The 19,975-nt window shown below is 38.3% G+C and overlaps 1 protein-coding gene across 7 annotated transcripts in view; it reads left to right on the forward strand.

Moving 5' to 3' along the window:
* NFATC2 (nuclear factor of activated T cells 2) overlaps positions 1-19,975 on the forward strand; it is a 190,241-nt gene that overhangs the window by 35,656 nt on the left and 134,610 nt on the right. For all 7 annotated transcript variants that reach the window (XM_072633546.1, XM_072633547.1, XM_072633543.1 and 4 more), the window contains exon 3: positions 110-281. In XM_072633546.1, the coding sequence (XP_072489647.1) occupies positions 110-281 (172 nt within the window). The remainder of the gene's footprint in view (positions 1-109; positions 282-19,975) is intronic.

Consider the following 19,975-nt stretch of genomic DNA (forward strand, 5'->3'; position numbering starts at 1 on the left):
TTTAAAAATGCATTTGTTCTGGATGGGATAATTTGGGATCTAGATAGGGAAGGGCACAGTTACATGAATTCTGTGTGTTTCTTATACTCTTGTTTTTCATTTCCTTCAGCATCCCGGTGACTGCATCTCTTCCACCTCTTGAGTGGCCCCTTTCCAATCAGTCAGGGTCTTATGAACTTCGGATTGAGGTGCAGCCAAAGCCCCACCATCGGGCACACTACGAGACAGAGGGCAGTCGAGGGGCCGTTAAAGCTCCCACAGGAGGTCATCCTGTGGTCCAGGTATGAGTCTGCATCCTTCTTCTACCCAGTGTCTTTGACTGAATACTGAATGTCCCACTTTTGCTTCACAGCAGCTGTGTACAAGAATGTGATCATAATCACTCTTCTGGAAAGGGAATTTTAGGTCAGTGGAGGTTAGCATCTGGTTACCAAGTCTTAACGGGTTTGGAACTACTGCTTACAATTCCTCTTGTGAGCTAGGTGGTACAATGGATAGAGCATGGGACCTGATATCAGGAAGACCCGAGTTTGAATCCACCCTCAGATGCCTATTACCTCTATGACCCTGAACAAGCAACTTAACCTTTCTCTGCTTTAAATGAGGAATAATTTCAGCCTCTACCTTCCAGGATTGTTGTGAGGGTAAAGTGAGATAATATTGATATAGTACTTTGCAAATCTTAGATCACTGTATATAATAGAAATGGCACTAGAAATGATCTTCTTATGGCATTTCTCTTTCTGGCCACAAATCTGCAGAGATAATTATGTTTGCTGAGGTTTTGTAAAGTTTTGCCAACCATTTAGTCAACATTTTCATGTGTTTTAAGTTTTAAGGTATGGTTCCATCTCTTCCTTATCCAAATCTGTCTAGTTCTACTTCCACTCACCTAACCACAGATATTTCTTTAAATGTTCACATATGCATATAGTAAGCACCTGTTTCTCCATAATATTTAGGGGTTGAAGTATTCTGGTTATCTGATTATTCTGGGTAACCAGGAATCACCACATACAATCCAGGGTGTGTCTTCATGTCAGTAGAGATCAAGGATTCTTAACGTGGGATCTGCGTCCTTTTTAAAAAAATACTTTGATAACTACTTGAATGTAATTGATTTCCTTTGTAATCGTAAGTATTTTATTTGATGCATTTAAACATATTATTCAGAGAAGCTGTCTTTAGGTTTCAATAGATTGCCCAAGGGGTCCATGATACAAAAAAAAAAAAGTTAAGAATGCCTGCTATACATTAAATCTAAGCTACTAGTCTGGAGATCTCAAACCTGCTGCTAGGGTGTGGGTTGTTCATTTGAAGCAGTTGGTGGCTCAGGGGATAGAGCACTGGAATAAAAACACCCTGAATCCTGACTCAGACATTTACTAGCTATGTAAACGTGAGCAAATCACCTAACTGATCTCTGTCCAAGTTTCCTCAACTGTAAAATGGGGATAATAATAACAATAGCACCTACTTTATAGGATTGTCATGAGAAAAAACTGAGTTAAGTAAAGCTCTTAGCACAGTGCCTAGTATATAGTAGGTGCTTGATAAATAAATGCTTGTTTCTTCTTTTCCTTCACATCTATAGATAGAGGTCCCCCTTCCATTAGAGTGTAATGTCCTTGAAGGCAAGGACTGTCTTTTGCCTCTTTTGTTATCTCCGTTGCTTAGAACAGTGCTTGGCACATAGAAGGTGCTTAATATATGGTTATTAGTTGATTGATTGCTCCCAACCCTTCAAGTTCTAAGATGTAGCCTTTGGTGGGCTTACTGGAGCTTCTGCTCCAATAAGCCTTGATTAAGTGCCTCCTATGTGTGGCGTAGTGTGCCAGGTGATTATAGAAATATAAAGGAAAATAAACATGGTCCCATATGTAATCACATCGATGAATGAAGAAAAAGATTCAGACAGTTAGCAGAGCAAGTCGAGGAAAGCTACAAGCTTAAATTGGATGTGCACCCTGGGTTTGAGATACCCGGTTGACATCAGACTTGGGGAACTTGTGTGTTGCATCTTGCCCTTGGTTTAACTTCTTCCAGCCTGGGAGGAAACTGCCAAGAGGTCGTATTGTTCACATTTATGGTTGTGGAAATGCAACGTGGCTTTAAAAGCCTTTGGCAGTATCATAAGAGGCTAGATAGAAGCAGATCATTTTCTTTTTAAAAAATGAGATGCAATACTCTACTTTTTAGTGCATTTGGAGTGAACCCGTGAAAGCAAAATGTTCTGTAGGAGAGGAGAAGAAATTTGGGGAGAATGCATTTAGCAGTTGGATTTGGGTAGTTTTTTTTCTTAAAAGATTCAACTACACAATGTCCCAACTTTGGGGATGTGACTGGCAATTATTTTTATTAGTCTAGTATTGGTCAGTAGGTAAGAGGCAGAAATGAAAAAGAAAAGAGTAGATTTAAGTAACTTAGTATAATGTCCCTAATCTTTCCTTTTTCTATTTTTGGAACAGGATGCTGGAGTCCTTATGTGGACAAAACTGCCATTCTATTCAAAGGGAGTTTTGCAAGATCAGGCTTTAATGTTTCCTAAGTTCTTTATTTTATGGGCTCTAATAATATCACAACTAAGAATGTTATGTATGAGTCCATTGTCATTTCGTTTTCTTGGTTGCTTATGGTCATTATCAGATACTTGCACATAATATCCTCAGAGTTGGACTTCTCCTAGATTTTTTCCCCCTCCTATTTGCTCATATAAAAAGACTTTTAAGAAAGTTGTAATTACCATGTATTGTATAACCATGCATTGTAATTACTGTACAATTATTATATATCTTTGGAATTATCAAATGAAAATATCAGGAAAACTATATTTCATCCTGGAATATATTCATAAATATGAAGCCTAATAACAATAACTTACATTTTTAAGGTGCCGTTTAAAATCTAGAGAGGCACTGTAGTATAATGGATAGTCACTTGGTCTAGGAGCCCAGAAGACCTGGGTTCAAGTCCTACTTCTCACATATACTGGTGGTATGACCTTGGACAAGTTATTTAACTTTTTGGTACTCTAGAGAACTCCCTTGAGACTTTAAGTTGGAGGGAACGTGCTTTGCATTGATTTTCTTACCTGGGACTTTTCTACTAATGAAATCACAGATACCATCCTTGTCCCTATGTATCATTTACTGTATACTATACTATATACATATATTATCCAATCCTTATAATATCCTTGTGAATTAGACAATGCAAATACTGCCACCCTTGTTTTGCAGAAGAGAAGCTGAGGCTCACAAGGAGGAAGCAGTTTACCAAGGGCACACAGTTAGTGGTAGTAGGACTCTAATGGGGGACATGGTGCTTAAGTTTGGTGGTCTTTCTACTGACCTACATTGCTTTGAGTTCACATTCATAGGTTTGATATTTTAGTCTCTTAAACAGATGTTCAGGCATATGGAGAAAATGTGGACAACTCCTTTATGTGGATTCATTACAAATGTTGAAAATATCAATTAGATTTAAGCCATGGTAAGAATTGTGGGTTTCACATGGCCAAACCCTATGTCATGGAGCTGCACCTGCATGGTTTATGACATGAGAATCTGTTTGAGACTAGTAAAAACCAACTACTTTCATCTCGTAAGAAAAAGCACATATATATTTGGCAGTGATTTCAATTTGCTGAATTTCAGCTTTTGGACTGTCTGCTACTCAGTTCAAATTATGTATAAAACAGGGCAGAAATAAACCAGACAAGGGGATTTTCTGGTTTTACTAGGCAATACTGTGATATTGAAAATAAACAGAAGCCTTTGAGTAATTGGTTGTGAGAAGGTTTCATCCCTTCCCCCTTTATTAACTAGTTAAAATTAGTGTTCAGAAAGTTCTTTCACTTCTAAAATTTAAAATAGGAGGCTCATTTGGATGTGTGTTCTTATTGGGGGCAAATAGTACCTGGTGGTCAATTTCTAGCTCCCATCTCTTCTGTCCCACTCTCCAGGTGCTCCCTCATTGCAAAACTGGGAGCATAAAGTAGAGGAGGTGCATAGCTGATTGATTATTCAAGTTTCAGGAGAAGTTCATATAAAGTAGAAGTCACCATTTCAAGCAGAAATTGACCTTTTCAATCTATAAACAACACTGGCGAGGACAGAAGTTCTCAGTGGGTAATCCTTGCTTTCCATTCCTACTTGTCAATCAATAAGATATTTCATTTAGAAAACATTTATTAAGAACAGACTATATACCAAGAAATTATGCTTGGCTCTGAGGATACAAAGACAAAAGAAAAAAAAACATCCCTTCCCTCAAGTAGCTTATTTTCTGTTGGGGGTAGAAGGTGAGGAATGCAACATTTCTAGGTAAAGAGTAGGGAAAGGATTGTAGTAGAGTGGAAAAAGTGCTAGATTTAAAGCCGGAGAATTTGGGTTCCAGTTTTGACTCTGATCTTGACTACTTCTGTGACCTAGAGCAAGCCATTTGCTTTCTCTGGGTCTCTGTTTCTTTATCTTTAAAACAAGGGGATTGGATTAGATGATCTCTAAAGTTCCTTCTCATCTCAAATCTGTGATCTTATGCTATGAGGATATATAATGCATTGCCATTTTATGAACATCAGTAAAACCTTTCCCACAAATCTCAATGAGGTAGTAAGCAAAAATTTCAAAGTCCATGAGATTTGTATATTTCAAAAAATAGTTTGATTAGAAAAATAAGAAACTATATATACCATATCATCCTGAATTTAGATCTTTGAAGAAGATAGCATTTTAGGGGTGTGACCTATAGTGATCAATAGCTTATGTTTGAACCATTCATTCAGTAAACTTTTATTTTCCCAAAGGCAAAATGAAAAAAAAAAGACCTACCAAACAATTCTTGTCCTCAAGGGGCTTATTTTATACTGGAGGGAGGGGGAAAGAACATAACATTTAAAGGGATAAATAAGTACAATATAATTTGATCAGGGAGATTGCACTGATAGCTAGAAGATCAGGAAATGCTTTTAGTAGGGGATATTATCTGAGTTGAGTCTTGGAGAAAGCTAAGGATGCTAAGAGGCAGAATCTGTATATTGTAGGAACAGAGGAGGAGGAACTGAATAGGTACAATTTCAAGGAATGGGAAGAGAACAGCAAACAAGTCACTTTATTTGGAAAAGAGATTATGTGAAGAAAACTGTGAAATGTCTCAAAAAGTAGGCCAGACTTCAAAGAGATTTAAATGCTAAGCTGAGGAGTTCCTACTTTATTTTAGTCACCCAAGATTCTTGAGTAGATCTGTGCTTTAGGAAGATGATTTTGGTAGCTCTAGGGAGGGTAGATATGAGAAGACTGAGACTGGAAGGAGGGAGGGCCATTCTGAGGCTACAATACTCTATGCAAGAGGTAGGAAGGCCCTGAACTAAATGGTGACCAGATCAGTGCGCAGAGGTAGCACTGACAAGACTTGGCAATTGTTCAGTCATAGGAAATGAATGAAAATGAAAAGTTTGAGGATGACTGTGAGGCAGTGAACTGGGGTGACTAGATGGATGGTGGTGCCCTCAAAAGAAAAATAGAAACCTGGACTAGGTCTGAGGTTAAGTGAGTTGTGTGTATTCTGTGACAGTGAATTCTGCTTTAGATATGAGTCTCAATTCCTCATCTGTATGTAATTGGGCTTGGACTGATTTCTATTTGGACGTGCCTCGGACTGATTTCCCCCCAGGCAGAGGAAGTCGTTCCAGACACATCGAAATAAAATCAGTCGGAGCCTGTCTGAATAACTAGTTACATGTAAAATGAGGGGAATTGGACTACATGATTATTAAGATCCCTTGCAGCTCTAAATCTGTGATCCTGTGTTGAGGTACCTCTAGGACATTTAGGCAGAGATGTCTCCCAGGTAGTTGATGACATACGATCAGAGCAATGAAATAGCTTTGAAGTCCAGGATGATTGGTGGGATATTTGTAGGGAACATAGAACAATTCAGATTAGAGTAACAAGTGATTAGAAACAGGGACCTGAGGCGCCCTCCGAATTTGACTGCCCACAGACTAAAAAAAGACTAGAAACTACTCAGTTAAGTTCCACAAACACTTATTAAGTATCTCTTTTGTGTGAGGTTCTTCGCTAGGTGTTTGGGTAATAAAGATGAAAACGTAATCCAGTCTCTTGTCCTCAAGAAATGTACAGGCTAATAGAATAGTAACTCATTTTTGTAGTGCTTTGATCATATGCAAAATGCCTTTTCTCACAGCATTACTTGTGAAGTATGTAATTATTATATTCACTGTAAAAATGAAGAAATCAAAGCTTAGGGAGGTTAATTGACTTGCCCACAGTCACATAGCTAGAAAGTGTCTGAGTCAGGATTTCACTCTGGCCTTTTGGACTAGGTACAGCATTCTCTGTAACCATATCATGCTGCAGTTTTAGATCTTGAAAACAGAAGGCTTCAGAAGTCCCTGGGAAGTGTCAGGCACATGAGTTAGAAGGTCTAGTATTTGGTAACTCAAACTCTTCAGACTCATGTATCTATTTGTCTCTGGCTCCTTCATCTCTTCCCTTGATCTGGGACTGGGTTCTTTTTCTCTAACTGGGGGTTCTAGAGGCAACTTCATATTTGAAGCCCCTTCTGGGTTTGGTTACTCAGAAAGTGCTTTTCCAACTTCCCTATGGTAATCCATGTATAAGGTAGAATTCTACTGAATAACTTATCTTGTAGTGACCCTAGCTGGCAGTTGCTAACAAACATTTTATCATATATTTATGAAGGTCTCGACTTTGGAGTTTCTTCCTTGGAAAATTGGTGATTTATTGTGGAAAGACTTTTCTAGAATCCCAGAAGAGTATCTGCAATGGGTGAAAATAAAGCATTAATAATTGAACAACTATAATTGATTTATTCATTCAGCAAAGTTCCTACTGTTTATCAAGGCACTGTACTTATTGCTGGGCTAGGTATCAGAGTTAAGTGACACACTTAGTAGCTATGGATGAAGGAGACATTATGATAAAGTAGAAAATGTTAAGGGGTCCTGGAAGTCAGGAGACCTGGTTTGAGTCAGTGGCTATGTAGTCAGATTGGCTCTGTGAACTTAAGTGAGCATATTTTACCGAAGATTCTAGAATGTGAAATCTAGAAGGGGCTTCTGAGGTTATCTGGTCCAGCTCTTCCCTTCTAAACCCCTTTAGGGATCAGTATCCTCTTCTGTACCCTGAGGTCTGGACCCAGAGGCTCTTCTGACTTGAAAATGCTATAAGACACTTGACCAGGCAGTAGGCCTCCTGGGTTTTCAAGACATATTTTGAGAGCCATTGCTTTGCTTTAAGACATTATACACAGTCTTGGAGGCTCTGGGAAGCTATGTTAGTATTTTAACTACATGTTGAAGGAGGTGAATTTCCTTAGCTGAAGAGGAGAGGGTTGAATGAGTTAATCTTGGGGTTCCCTTTCTACTCTTTGGTCTATGATTTTGTGATCTGTGATCTATGTCTTTTAAACAAAACACTTCTACTACTCTTCTGAAATCAGGTGGAACCATTATAATGCAAGTAGCACAGGCTTCAGAAAACCATTGGCTTTACTTATAAAGGAACAGTAAGTGTATATTTTATTTAGCTAGTAAGAAATGTACTATGTGATAGTAAAATGAGCTTCCACTTAGACCTCATCTCATGGCATATCTCCTCTGCTAAGGTGCCCTGCAGCTTTATCTTTTGAAGAGGACCAGGAGCTCTTCCAATTGGAGTTTAGGTTCAGAGAGGTCCCACCGAGCTGCAGAGGCTTTGAGTATGATTTAGGTGATGGATTTAGGCCATTTTTTGTCCAAGAACCAGCTTATAAAAGTGAGGAAGGTGCAGAAAATCTCATCAGCAGGGGACTAGCCACAAGTGAGTCACAAATTCTCTACTGGTGTGAGGATGATTTGCGTATTCTGCATCAGGGGTGAGAGAATTCTACACTTATAAAATCACAGGTCTTTTCAAGTATTAAAGTAAGAAAATCGTATCAAGTAAGAAGAGCATGTATCTGGGAGTTGTGAACAATGGGACTTGGTGCTTTGTATTTTTACTGTGCTTCGGTGTACAATTTATTAAATGATTTATTTAAAAAACATACTTGTCCTATATAAGCCTGTTGTAGCAGGTGAAAAATGGGGCATGCTCTTGGAGTCAGAAGACACTAGCTGTGTGACCTTGGGTTGGACACGTCCTTTTCCTGGGTCTTCTGAGTTCCTCAGCTGTAAAGTGAAGGAGTTAGATTAGATGACATCTGAAGTTCCTTTCTAGCTGTAACATTCTAGTGTGAAGACACAGTTTTAAAATATGGATACCCTAATTCTGTTTTGGGTCTTAGTATGTTCGTTTCCTTTGTCATCATGTGAGAAACTTTTGGAGTTTTCTGGGTTCTGGGGGGGTGGGGAGAGAGAAAAAGAGAGAGAAAGACAGAGAGAGCAGAGAGACAGAAAGACAGAATGAGAATCACCAAATCAACAAACAAACAAATAAATATTTATTAATAACCTACTATGTGCCAGGCACTGTGAGATATAAACTATCATATGCTAAGCGTTAGGGATATAAAAAGAAACAAAAAGACAGTCCCTGCCTTTATGGAGCTTATGACCTAATAAGGGGAGTCAACATACAAAAAAGTACGTACAAAGTAAGCTATGCACAGGATAAATAGGAAATGAACAGAAGGAAGGCACTAGAATTAAGAAGAGTTGGGGAAGAGTGTGTGCATTTCTGTGCAAACTCTTTTACTTAAATATCAGTGGAGTCAACTTGAGCTTGAGACATTTGCATTCAGACACGTATAAAATCTCCCACTGCCTGCCATGCTGGCTTGCGTGCTTCCAGGAGTCCTCCTGTATCCGCAGTTGACACATATGCCTTTTATCCTTTCAGAGTCTGTATGTGTTCTTTATGCCATGACCTCTTTATTAACATTCATCATTTTCTAATTTTGTTCCCTGAATGAGACTCATATCCCCTCTCGGAAGGCTGGTGCTCCATTGAGAACAAAGTTATTAACAGAGGAGGACAAGCCTTAAGCCAACATAGGAAAAAGGGGGAGGTGATACCAACTTAGAAGTTTATTGTCTTATCTTTAGTAGAGCAACTGCCATTCATCGTAGTGAGTGAAAGATGTTAGGCTGAGAATACAGGCTTTTTACTAACTGCCCATGAGAACAAGAAAGCTCAGTATGCTTATGCCAGGGCAAAGGAAGGAGAAAGTCCTAGAGAAGTAAGCATATACCATATTCATTTTGGAGAATTTGTGTTTTATGCTGAATATAATTGCAGGGAGAGCCCTTTTTAAAGCTAGTGAATTTGGAGATCCTGTAGTGGAGGGCTTTGTAATCTTGTGTTGTAGACCCCCCTGGAAGTCTCATGAAGCCTATGGATACCTTCTCAGAACGAGGTTTTTAAATACATAATACAAAACCCACAGAATTTTATTTATTTTTAAAAAATATTTTAAAAAATTTATTTGTTTTAATTTTCAACATTCACTTTCACAAGATTTTGAGTTCCAAATTCTCCGCCCAACCCAAGACAGTGTGCATTCTGTCTGATTGCCCGATTTCCCCAATCTGCCCTCCCTTCTATCACACCTGTCCCTTCTCTTATCCCTATCCCCTCTAAAAACACATAGGATTTTTAAAGGGAACCAATTATATTGAAATATAGCTATCAAAAATATTGGGGGAAAAATACAAGTTCATACACCTTAGGTTAAGAATCCTTGCTGACCTTCTCATCTTATATATTAGGAAACTGAGTTCCCAAGAGGAGAAGTCATTTTCCCAAGGTCTCATATATGTGACTTACTGTTGGCAGCAGGGCCAGATTACAGCAGGAATTTTGTGTTAATAAGGACTTAAAAAATGATTGTGTGGCTTATAAAAATGTAGAGAATGAGGGGAAACTTCCAGCTGGGGCTTGGGTATCCCTACTCAGGGGCCAGGTTTACCGTATGTAAAGAATCTAAGAAGCCATGTTGCTGTTTAAAGTTCTGGCAGGCTCCAAAAATAAACCATCACCCCTCACCCTCACCCCCTGGAGTGTTTATTCTGTTGTATTGAGTTATTTCAGTAGCACTGCGGAAAAGAGCACAGGGAAGCTGAAGCTTGCCCTCAGAAATAAATTCCAGTTTTTCCAATGCTATTGGTATTTAAAGAGTTTACCAAGTTCTCAGTTCAGGGAAAAGTTGCAGCTTTTCCTGAGACATGATTTCTGTTCATTTAGGTCATTTTTTTTTTTTGCGTGTGTGTGTGTGTGTGTGTGTGTGTGTGTGTGTGTGTGTGTGTGTGTGTGTGTGTGTGTGAAGTCTTGCTTCTGAAAGTAAGCTGCTGTCTGAAGGCCAGGCCTTTGCACGCAAAGCTGATTCCCGTATCCTCCTGTGTCTTTATCCTGTGGTTTAAAATTATGATACTGCTTCCTCCTCTTCACGTGTTTGGCCTGGAGAGTTTGGTGAGGTCTGGAAGAGAGCCTGTATTGGGGGTGTGCTCTCCTGGTGGCAGAACAATAGCTGGTTTGTACAGACTAACAACCTGTGGCCCGGGGAGCCTGGCTGCTCGTGTCCTTTGGGTTGTGCATGCTCTGCTGGTAGGCTGGGTAAACACCCCAACAAATGGCTGTGTGTGGAGGACAATAGTTGCAGTCAGCATGCTCTGTCTGATTTCCAAGTGAGTGAAGGAGCAGAAACTATAGTTTTCTTCTTGGCAACACAATAGACCACAGAGCTAAGGTACTAGAAGCAGCCTCAGAGACCGTCCAGTTTCAGTTACTCATTTTGTCATCGAGGATACTGAAGTGCGAATAGGTAGACTTGCTCAGTCACATACAGAGTTATAGGCAGGCAGATAAGTGGGTAGACCTAGTAAGTATCCCTTTCACAATATGGACAAAACAAGTCTGAGGCTGGTTAATGAGCGAGCCTTCCTTTTGAGAAAAAAAAATTCCCCAAGAAATTAATAAATAAGCTGAGAACAAATAAACTAAACTGAGAACTATATTCAGTATAAGAGGGATGATCGTAAAGCACTTTGTTCTTATATTTGTACTTCTGGGTCCAGCTGAACAAGGTATTAATTACACTCAGTCTTCCAGATAGGAGTTCAGTTAATCCTCATTTAACAGACTTGATCTTTTGCAATTAAGTTCCATAAAAGAGATTCTAGGCAACTTTAGATGTCATTTAGTTCAACTAACAGCTGAGCAAGAATCTACTCTACAATATTCCCAATAATTACTTGTCAACTGACATTAGCTTTGAGACTCTAGTGATGGGAAGCTCACTGCTTTGAGAGACAGCTCATTCTATCTTTGGAGAGCTTTGTTTTTTTTTTTTTTAAATTAAAGTATTTTATTTGTTTTCAGTGTTCTACAATCACTTCCATATATCTTAGATTTTTTTCCCCTCCCTTCCCTTCCTTCCTGACTCCCTCCCTGAGATGGCATACAATTTTATATAGGGTGTACACATACATTCCTATTAAATACACTTTCACCTTAGTCATGTTGCATAGAAGAATTAAAATGAATGGGAAAAATCATAAAACAAAACAAAACATAATACAAAAGAAAATGGTCTGTTTCATTCTGCAATCAAATGCCATCATTCTTTCTCAGGATGTGGAAGGCATTTTACCTCAAGAGTCAATTGAGAATTTTTTAAGTTCTTACATTGCAATGAAATACTAAGTCTACCAGAAAAATTCCTCACACACTGTGGTTGTGGCTGTGTACAAAGTTCTCCTGGTTCTGCTCCTTTCACTCAGTATCAGTTCATATAAGTCTTTCCAGTCCTCCCTGAAATCTTCCTGTTCATCATTTCTTATAGCACAATAGTATATACCACAATTTATTCAGCCATTCCCCAATTGATGGGCATCCCCTTGATTTCTAGCTTTTGGCCACCACAAAGAGAGTTGCTATAAATATTTTTGTACATGTGGGACCCTTTCCCATTTTTATGATCTCTTGGGGATACAGTCCTAGAAGTGGTATTGATGGGTCAAAGGGTATGCACATTTTTGTAGCCCTTTGGGCATAGTTCCAGATTGCTCTCCAAAATGACTGGATCAACTCACAGCTCCACCAATAATGAATTAGTCTTCCAACTCTCCCACATCTTCTCCAACATTTATCATCTTCCTGTTTTGTCATGTTAGCCAATTTGATAGGTGTGATGTAGTACCTCAGAGTTGTTTTGATTTGCATCTCTCTGATCAATAGTGATTTAGAGCATTTTTTCCTATGACTATAGATAGCTTTAATTTCTTCCTCTGAAAACTGTCTCTTCGTATCCTTTGACCATTTATCAATTGGGGAATGACTTGTATTCTTGTACATCTGACTCAGTTCTCTATATATTTTAGAAATGAGTTCTTTATCACAGACCCTAGTTGCAAAAATTCTTTCTCAGTTTTCTGCTTCCCTCTTAATCTTGGTTGCATTGAGTTTGTGCAAAAACTTTTCAATTTAATATAATCAAAATTATCCATTTTGTACTTCATAATGTTTTCTATCTCTTGTTTAGTCAAAAATTTCTCCGTTCTCCATAAATCTGATAAATATACTATTCCTTGCTCCACTAATTTGTTGGAGTATCAATCTTTATACCTAGATCATGTACCCATTTGGCCTTTATTCTTGTGTACAATGTCAGGCATTGGTCTATGCCCAGCTTCTGTCACACAGTTATCCAGTTTTCCCAGCAATTTTTGTCATCATATCATCTGCAAAGAGTGATAATTTAGTTTCTTCTTTGCCTATTCTAATTCCTTCAATTTCTTTTTCTTCTCTTATTGCTACAGCTAACATTTCTAGTACCATATTGAATAATAGTGGTGATAATGGACATTCTTGTTTCACCCCTGATCTTATTGGAAATGCATGTAGCTTATCCCCATTGCATATAATGCTTGCTGAAGGTTTTAGGTAGATACTGCTTATTATTTTATGGAAAATTCCATTTATTCCTATGTGAGAGCTTTAATTGTTAAGAAATTTTTCCCTAATATTAAGCTGAAATCTGCTTTTCTATAACTTCTGCTCATTGGTCCAAGTTCTGTCTACTGCAACCAAGCAAAATTTGTTCCAAGGCAAATCTCTAAGTGAATCCTATTTTTTTCTCCAATAATATCTATTATACAATCACAAATTTATAACTATGAGAAAAATTGCTGATACCTCATAAGCAAGTATTATGTACCTATTATATGCCCAGCAGGAGGAGTAGTATGATATGGTGGATGTAGAGTTTATCTTGGAGTTTTGAGGACCTGGGTTCAAGTTCCAAACCTCACAGTATGACCTTGGTTAAGTTGTGTCTAGGGTGACTCTCTAAGACTAGAGTACAGAGCATTTGCTGATCTACGTTGGATCAGGGAGTTTCTTCACTGGACAATTTCTACACTGATGAAATTGTTGCTGTTGCTTAGTTGTGTCATATTCTTTGTAACTATGGAGTTTTCTTGGCAGAGATACTAGAGTGGTTGGCCATTTCCTTTTCCAGTAAATTAAAACAGAATGAAGTGACTTGCCCAGGGACACACAGCCAATGAGTGTGTCCCTGGGTCTTCCTGACTCCAGGCCAAGCCCTCTATCCACTGAGTCATCTAGTTGCCTCTCATACATCAGGACAAAAAAAAAAGTGGCCCTGCACAGAGTCAATTAGATGAAAACACCCCCAAAATCCTAGCAAGTGTTTTAAATATATATATGTATATGTATATTTAAGTGAAAATTTATTTTCAAGCAAAAAAGATTAAGAATAATATTTGACATATTTATAATGTATTTAAATACACCTGCTAAAACTTTGGCTTACATCCTGTCTCCTTTGGAGAGGGAACAGTGTGGAAGAATTGTTAGGTTAGGTCTAGAATGGTCAACATTTTATTCTCAGGTAAAGATTTGTTTACTTAATTCATGGCTTGTACCCTCCTTAGAGGCTACTCATACAAGAAATCAACATTATGGGCCATTTAATAGAATGTTGTAGCTGGAGCTGGTTATTTTCATAATTGCTGGCAGTAGAGAAATAATAACAGGTTAAAGATATTAGCATGACTGTTACAAATCTTCAGGTCCTTAAGGGTTGCTGCTGCTTAAAATGAATTTGTGCATTAAACCATGACATCATCTGTTCATTGTTACTTGCTAAAGTCACATAGATTGTGTGTAATACATATAGATCTAGAGACAACCCAGCCCTCATTTTACAAATGAAGAAACTGAGATTAAATGACTTGAATCAGTAAGCCTCAATGGTGGGATTTCAATCCAGGGTTTCTCATTCTAGAACCAATGCTCTTTGAATGTTCCCATTCAATTTGAAATTCTTTTATTTATATTTCTATGAAACAAGGTGTATTTACCTATATTTGGAAATGAATGAATGAGTCTGGATTTAACACAGTAGATAATGGAGATCCAATGAAAATTTGTGATGACAAGATCAGAGTTCACTTTTAGGAAGATGGCTCTGAGGACATTCAGGATAGATGGATGAAGTAGGGAGACTACTTAGAGGCTTTGGAATAGTTTAGGTAAGAGATGATGAGCTCGAAAGCAGGGTGATGGACTGTAGGAGCAGGAATATGGGAATCTAGTGCAAGATTGTTACAAGAGAAGTTATTTTGTCAACAAGGGCAAACTTCAGGGGAGAAGATATCCTTTGGAGGTGAATTTGACTCCTTTAGAAGGAACCGAAAGCATGATGAGGTGATTTTTAAGGTCTCTGTTAACTTTAAAGTTTAGGAGACTTTCAGGAGGAAGATAGGATTAAATGACACCTTGAGCTACTTTTTAATTGTATATTTATGGGGTTTATTCCTTTTTAACTAAAATTGAATGTTGGCAATTGAATCTTGAGTCTTATAGGAAAAAGGAGTTAATTTGGAAAAAAAAACTGTTACCTTGGACCTAAGAACTAGAGCTGGCTGTGCTTATAGGGACCTAGTTCCTTGGGCACTCCTAAAATAAGATAAGCTGAGTGCTAGCTACACTATAGGTCTGGTAGTCAAGCAATTGGCAATTGCTTTCATTGTTCAGCTCTAGCATGTCATTTCCTGTGGCATCTCTGCTGGGGTTTTTTTGACTCACATTAGTGAGTGTCACTTAGTCAGGGACACCTAAATTTAGTTCTTCTGAAGCAAAGATTCCATCTTCTCTTAGTTGACTCTTTTATCTTGAAGTCTAGGTTCATTTTTGGCCACGCAAGAGTCAATGGCATGTTTCCCAGCTCTATAAATTAGTTCAAGGAATGACTAAACTTCCTCTCTTAGAATCACAGATGAGAACTTAAAGATAATTTAATTTGATTCTTTAATTTTACAAATGAGTATGCTGAGACCCAGAGAGAATAGGTCATAGGTCATAGAATTCTACAGCTCACATATTTACTAGCTGTGTAACATGGAGTGAAGGCACTTGCATTTTGATTTCTTCCTCTTTGAAATGAGGTGGGATTATAGTAATCTGGTGCAAGAGGACTCTTGTTACAAGAGAAGCTTTTTGGTCATCAAGGGCAAATTTCAAGAGAGAGACTATCCTTTGGAGGTAGATTTGATTCCTCTGGAGACAATGAGGGCTTGACTAGGTGGTTTTAAAGGTCTGTTTTGACTCTTAAACCCTTTAAGATGGTTGGGATTGAAGGTCTGTCTTTAAGATTTCTTCCAGCTCCAAATCTATGACCCCGTGACCTTCCTTATAACCTTGGGTGAATCCTTCAGCCTCCCCATTCCTCCATTTCCTCATCTATAAAATGAGGGCTTTGGACTAAACATCATGACATTGACATTCTTTCACATGAGAAAGCCATAATCCTTCATATTAAAAATAAAGTGGGACCCAGAGAAATTATATCATGGGGCGTAAGTACTAGACAGAACTTGGAGATTATTTAGTCCAATCCTTATCTCTTAAAGATGAAACTGAGACCCAGAGAGGTTAAATAATAGGACTTTAGAGCTGCAGGGACCCTAGGAAGTCTTAGAGATCATCTTGTTCAAGAGTTCTTAACATTTTTCTGTCATGGTAGGCTAAATATTTGACAATTCTCTCTGTGAATATATATATATATAACATATACACACATATTATGTATGTGTATATCATATACATACAATATATGTGTGTCTCTGTGTGTGTATATGTGTATATGTATGTATGGAGGTATGTAAATATAAAATAAAATAGACTGTAGATGGCACAGGCTTAGAGTCAGGAAGACATGAGTTCAAATGTGACTTCAGACACTTGTGATCCTGGACAAGTCACTTAACCCTGTTTGCTTTAGTTTAGTGCCCATCTGTAAAATGAGCTGGAGAAGGAAATGGAAACCACTCTTGTATCTTTTCCAAGAAAACCCCTACTGGGGTTGCAAAGAGCCAGATACAACTAAAATGACCAAACACCTATCTTTTTGTGTGTGTGTGTATTTTTTTTTTTTTGTGCTTTTCTGATGTGTTCTGTGAGTGAAACAGAATTGTAGGAGCTCAAAAGAAACATGTGATGCACAAATTTAGAGACATCTCGACTCCAAATGCTCCTATGGACTATTGGTACCTGACCTGTGGTAGAACATTCCAAGTTCATATTGTTCTGATCAGCCATAGTACATAGTACACTGTATGTACTTTGACCTCCGCATAGTGATGTCATTTTGGTCCTCTTTGAGAATACAGAACAACCAACCAATCAACCACATGTATTTGTAATATACATATACCTATGACAAGTTTTAGGTTTAATTTATGATACTGACATTTTACCAACATTTTCTTAAGTCTAGATAATCAACAAAATAATGAATCAAGCCCTGATTTGTACAAAGCATAAATACTCACTCTGAATATTTACCAGTTGGCTCTCCTCAGCCAAGACAAGTCAGCTCCAGCAAACCACTGTGGTTGGACCCCTTTGTCATTTGGAGAAGCCCATCGACTCTTTTTCAGAATAATGTTCTTAAATACATAAAACAAAATATATAGGATTACAAAGGAAACCAATTATATTGAAATGCAGTTATCAAAATTGAAGGGAATTCAATGTGCTCATGTACCACAGGCTGAAACCTCCTGAATCAAGAATCTAATTTTATAGATTCAGAGTCAACATTCTAGAGAGGGAAGTGATTTTAAGGTTATACAACTATCCAGGAAGTCGGGCTTAGTGCCCAGGCCTTCTACCCTTTCCCCATTGCCTCACCACCTCATGGGGTCAGTGCACTGCAGTCATGTGGTGGTTCTCAAGTTCTTGGGTGAAAAAGTGCCCCAGAAGCGCCAGTGATAAATGTGCACAAGTTGATCTCCAGTGACTTTCCTGTATTGAAAGAACTGGAGGAAGGAAGTGACAACAATTAAAAGGGGCTAATTCAGTTCAATCGGACATTCACAGTCCTCTTTCCCCCTTCCCTGCCCATCCCCCCACTCTACTGTTGGAACTTTGCTTTAATTTGAGGAAAAAGAGAGGCAGTGACAGTCAGGCTTTTGATGGAATATGCAGAAGTTAGTTTTATAATAAAAACCCCTTATTTTTCACTTTCCTTTTCTAATCATGAAGTATGCTGTGGGTGTTCCCCTGCGGTTTTCAGTCAAAGAGGATATTGTTTTTTAGCTCTGAGTTTTCCTCGGGCCTTCAGATTTTTCATGTATCTAACCTTTAACTCTCAACTAATGCTTTTAGGGTTGTTAATAAGATTGGAGCCTTTGGGTACATACCCTAAACAAGGAGGCATGTTTTTCTGTTATGCCAGAAGGGCCTTTACCAAGGCCAACTCCCAGCCTTTATCCTACCTTCTTCCTTTTCCTAGCAAAACTCCTGTTTACCATCTGATTTTGCGCTCTCCACTCCATCCTCCACCCCAAACTTACTTATACCAGAAAGCAAGAAAAAGATGGAGTGGATCAAAGAGGCAAAACAATATTCTCACTAGTTTTGGGGGAGATTCATTAAGACAGCCACATGCTCCCCCAATACACAGATAAAGAACAAAACCAAGATTTGAACTCCAAAGCCAGTACTTTTTCCTTGAACCTGAAGACCTGAGTTAAAGTGGTTGTTGTTGTTTTTGAACTATCACTATGGTGAATTATCCACTCTGGGTTTTGGTTTCCCCATTTGCAAAATTAAAATATATTTTCATTTTATTACTTTTCTTTCTGTATGTATAAAAGTATATGACTAGATGATTGCTAACGTCTCTTCTGACTCTAAATTCTATGAGTCCCTAAATCCAGTTTAACAAACTTTTATTGAGGTGCTGCTTTGGACTAGAATGCTAAGGTCCATGCTAATTCTAGCATTCTGTAATTCTGTGAATCCTCCTTGGTAGATACCCCTGATACTGACACTCAGCAGCTGCTTTGGTAATGGTCTTTTGCAGGTCTTTGAAAATAAAGATGGGCACTGGGTGAATTTGGGAGGTGATTAGGTGTTTCCATATACTTAGACATTTGGCTTCCCATTTTAGATTATTCTTCCATGGGGGCATTTGCTAAACACAAATTGCATTTGATAAATGGGGTAAAAGAACTTTATTTTAGGCAGAGGTATAATTTCAGCAAAAGGGAATCTGGAACCTCAACAGTCATCTAAGCTCCACCATGTCACTGTGGTGGTCACTGTGTTGTTGAAGAAAGTGGAACAACAGAAGGGAATGAACATGTATTATGTCCAGTAACTGGCACATTGTAGTTGCTCAAAATGTGCTTGTCCCCTTCCCTCACTCTCTACTATGAGAGAGCTAAGCATCTTGAAAATATTATCTCATCTGATCCTTACAGGTGGACACTATTATGATCTCTGTTTTACAACTGAGGATACTGAGATATAGAGGTTAAGTGACTTGGCTAGGGTCACATAACTAGTAAGTATCTGAGGGAGTACTCTAGACTTGGAGTCAAAGAACTTGAGTTCAAGTTCCAGCTCAGCTGTATGACTTCTCCCCTCTGCATTCATTTCCTTAGCTGTAAAACAGGGGTAGTAATACTCCCATTATTATGCTGCAGGATCATTGTGGAGAAACTGCTTTGTAAATTTCAGAGTGTTATAGAAATGAGTTCACACGTATATGAACGGATGTCAAGTGAAGTGAGCAGAACCAGGAGAACACTGTACACAGTAACAGCCACATTGTGCAAAGACTGACTTAGAGAGACTTAGCTCTTCTCAGCAATGCAAAGATCTAAGACAATTCCAAGAGACGCATGATGGAAAATGCCATTCACATCTAGAGAAAGAACTTTGGAGTTTGAATGCCGATGGAAGCAGACTATTTACTGTCTCTCTCTTTTTAATTTCTTCTTTCTTGTGGTTTCTCCCATTGGTTCTAATTCTTCTGTACATCATGACTAATATGAAAATATGTTTAATATAAATGTATATGTAGAACCTATATCAGACTGCATGCCATCTTGGGAAGGGGCAAGGAGAGGGAGGGGGAGAAGATCTAAAACTCAAAATCTTATGGAAATGAATGTTGAAAACTAATCATTAATTTTTTAAAAAAAAGAAGTTAAAAAAAGAAATGAGTTCACAGATTATAGGTTTAAGGCTGAAAGGCCCTTAAAAGTCATCAAATCCTCAGTCATTTTACAGATGAAATGAGGAAACTGAAACCAAGAGACAACAAGTGACTTGCTCACAGTCACACATCTAGTTAAGTTTCTGAGGTGAAATTCAAACCCAGGTCTTTTTGACTGCAAGTTTGTTTTCTATTGTTGCTTGTAGACAAAAGCTCTCTTATCATTGAGGCTTAGGATTTATAAGGGATAGAGACTGGGCTTTTGATTTAATTGGAGTAGGGAGCTCCCAGAAGAAATTTCCTCTATCAATGAAAGTTGGTACCTCCTCTTCAACTTACAGTCTTAGACGCTTGCCCAGGACACTGAGGTAAAGTGATTTGTCTAGTCACTCTGTCAGTATGTGTCAGAAATAGTTGAATCTAATTTTTCTTGCTTCCAGTAGAGTTCTTGATCCATTGTGCCATGAATTTATCATTA

The sequence above is a fragment of the Notamacropus eugenii genome, chromosome 1 (genome assembly GCF_028372415.1).
Source record: "Notamacropus eugenii isolate mMacEug1 chromosome 1, mMacEug1.pri_v2, whole genome shotgun sequence".
Classification (NCBI taxonomy): Eukaryota; Metazoa; Chordata; class Mammalia; order Diprotodontia; family Macropodidae; genus Notamacropus; species Notamacropus eugenii.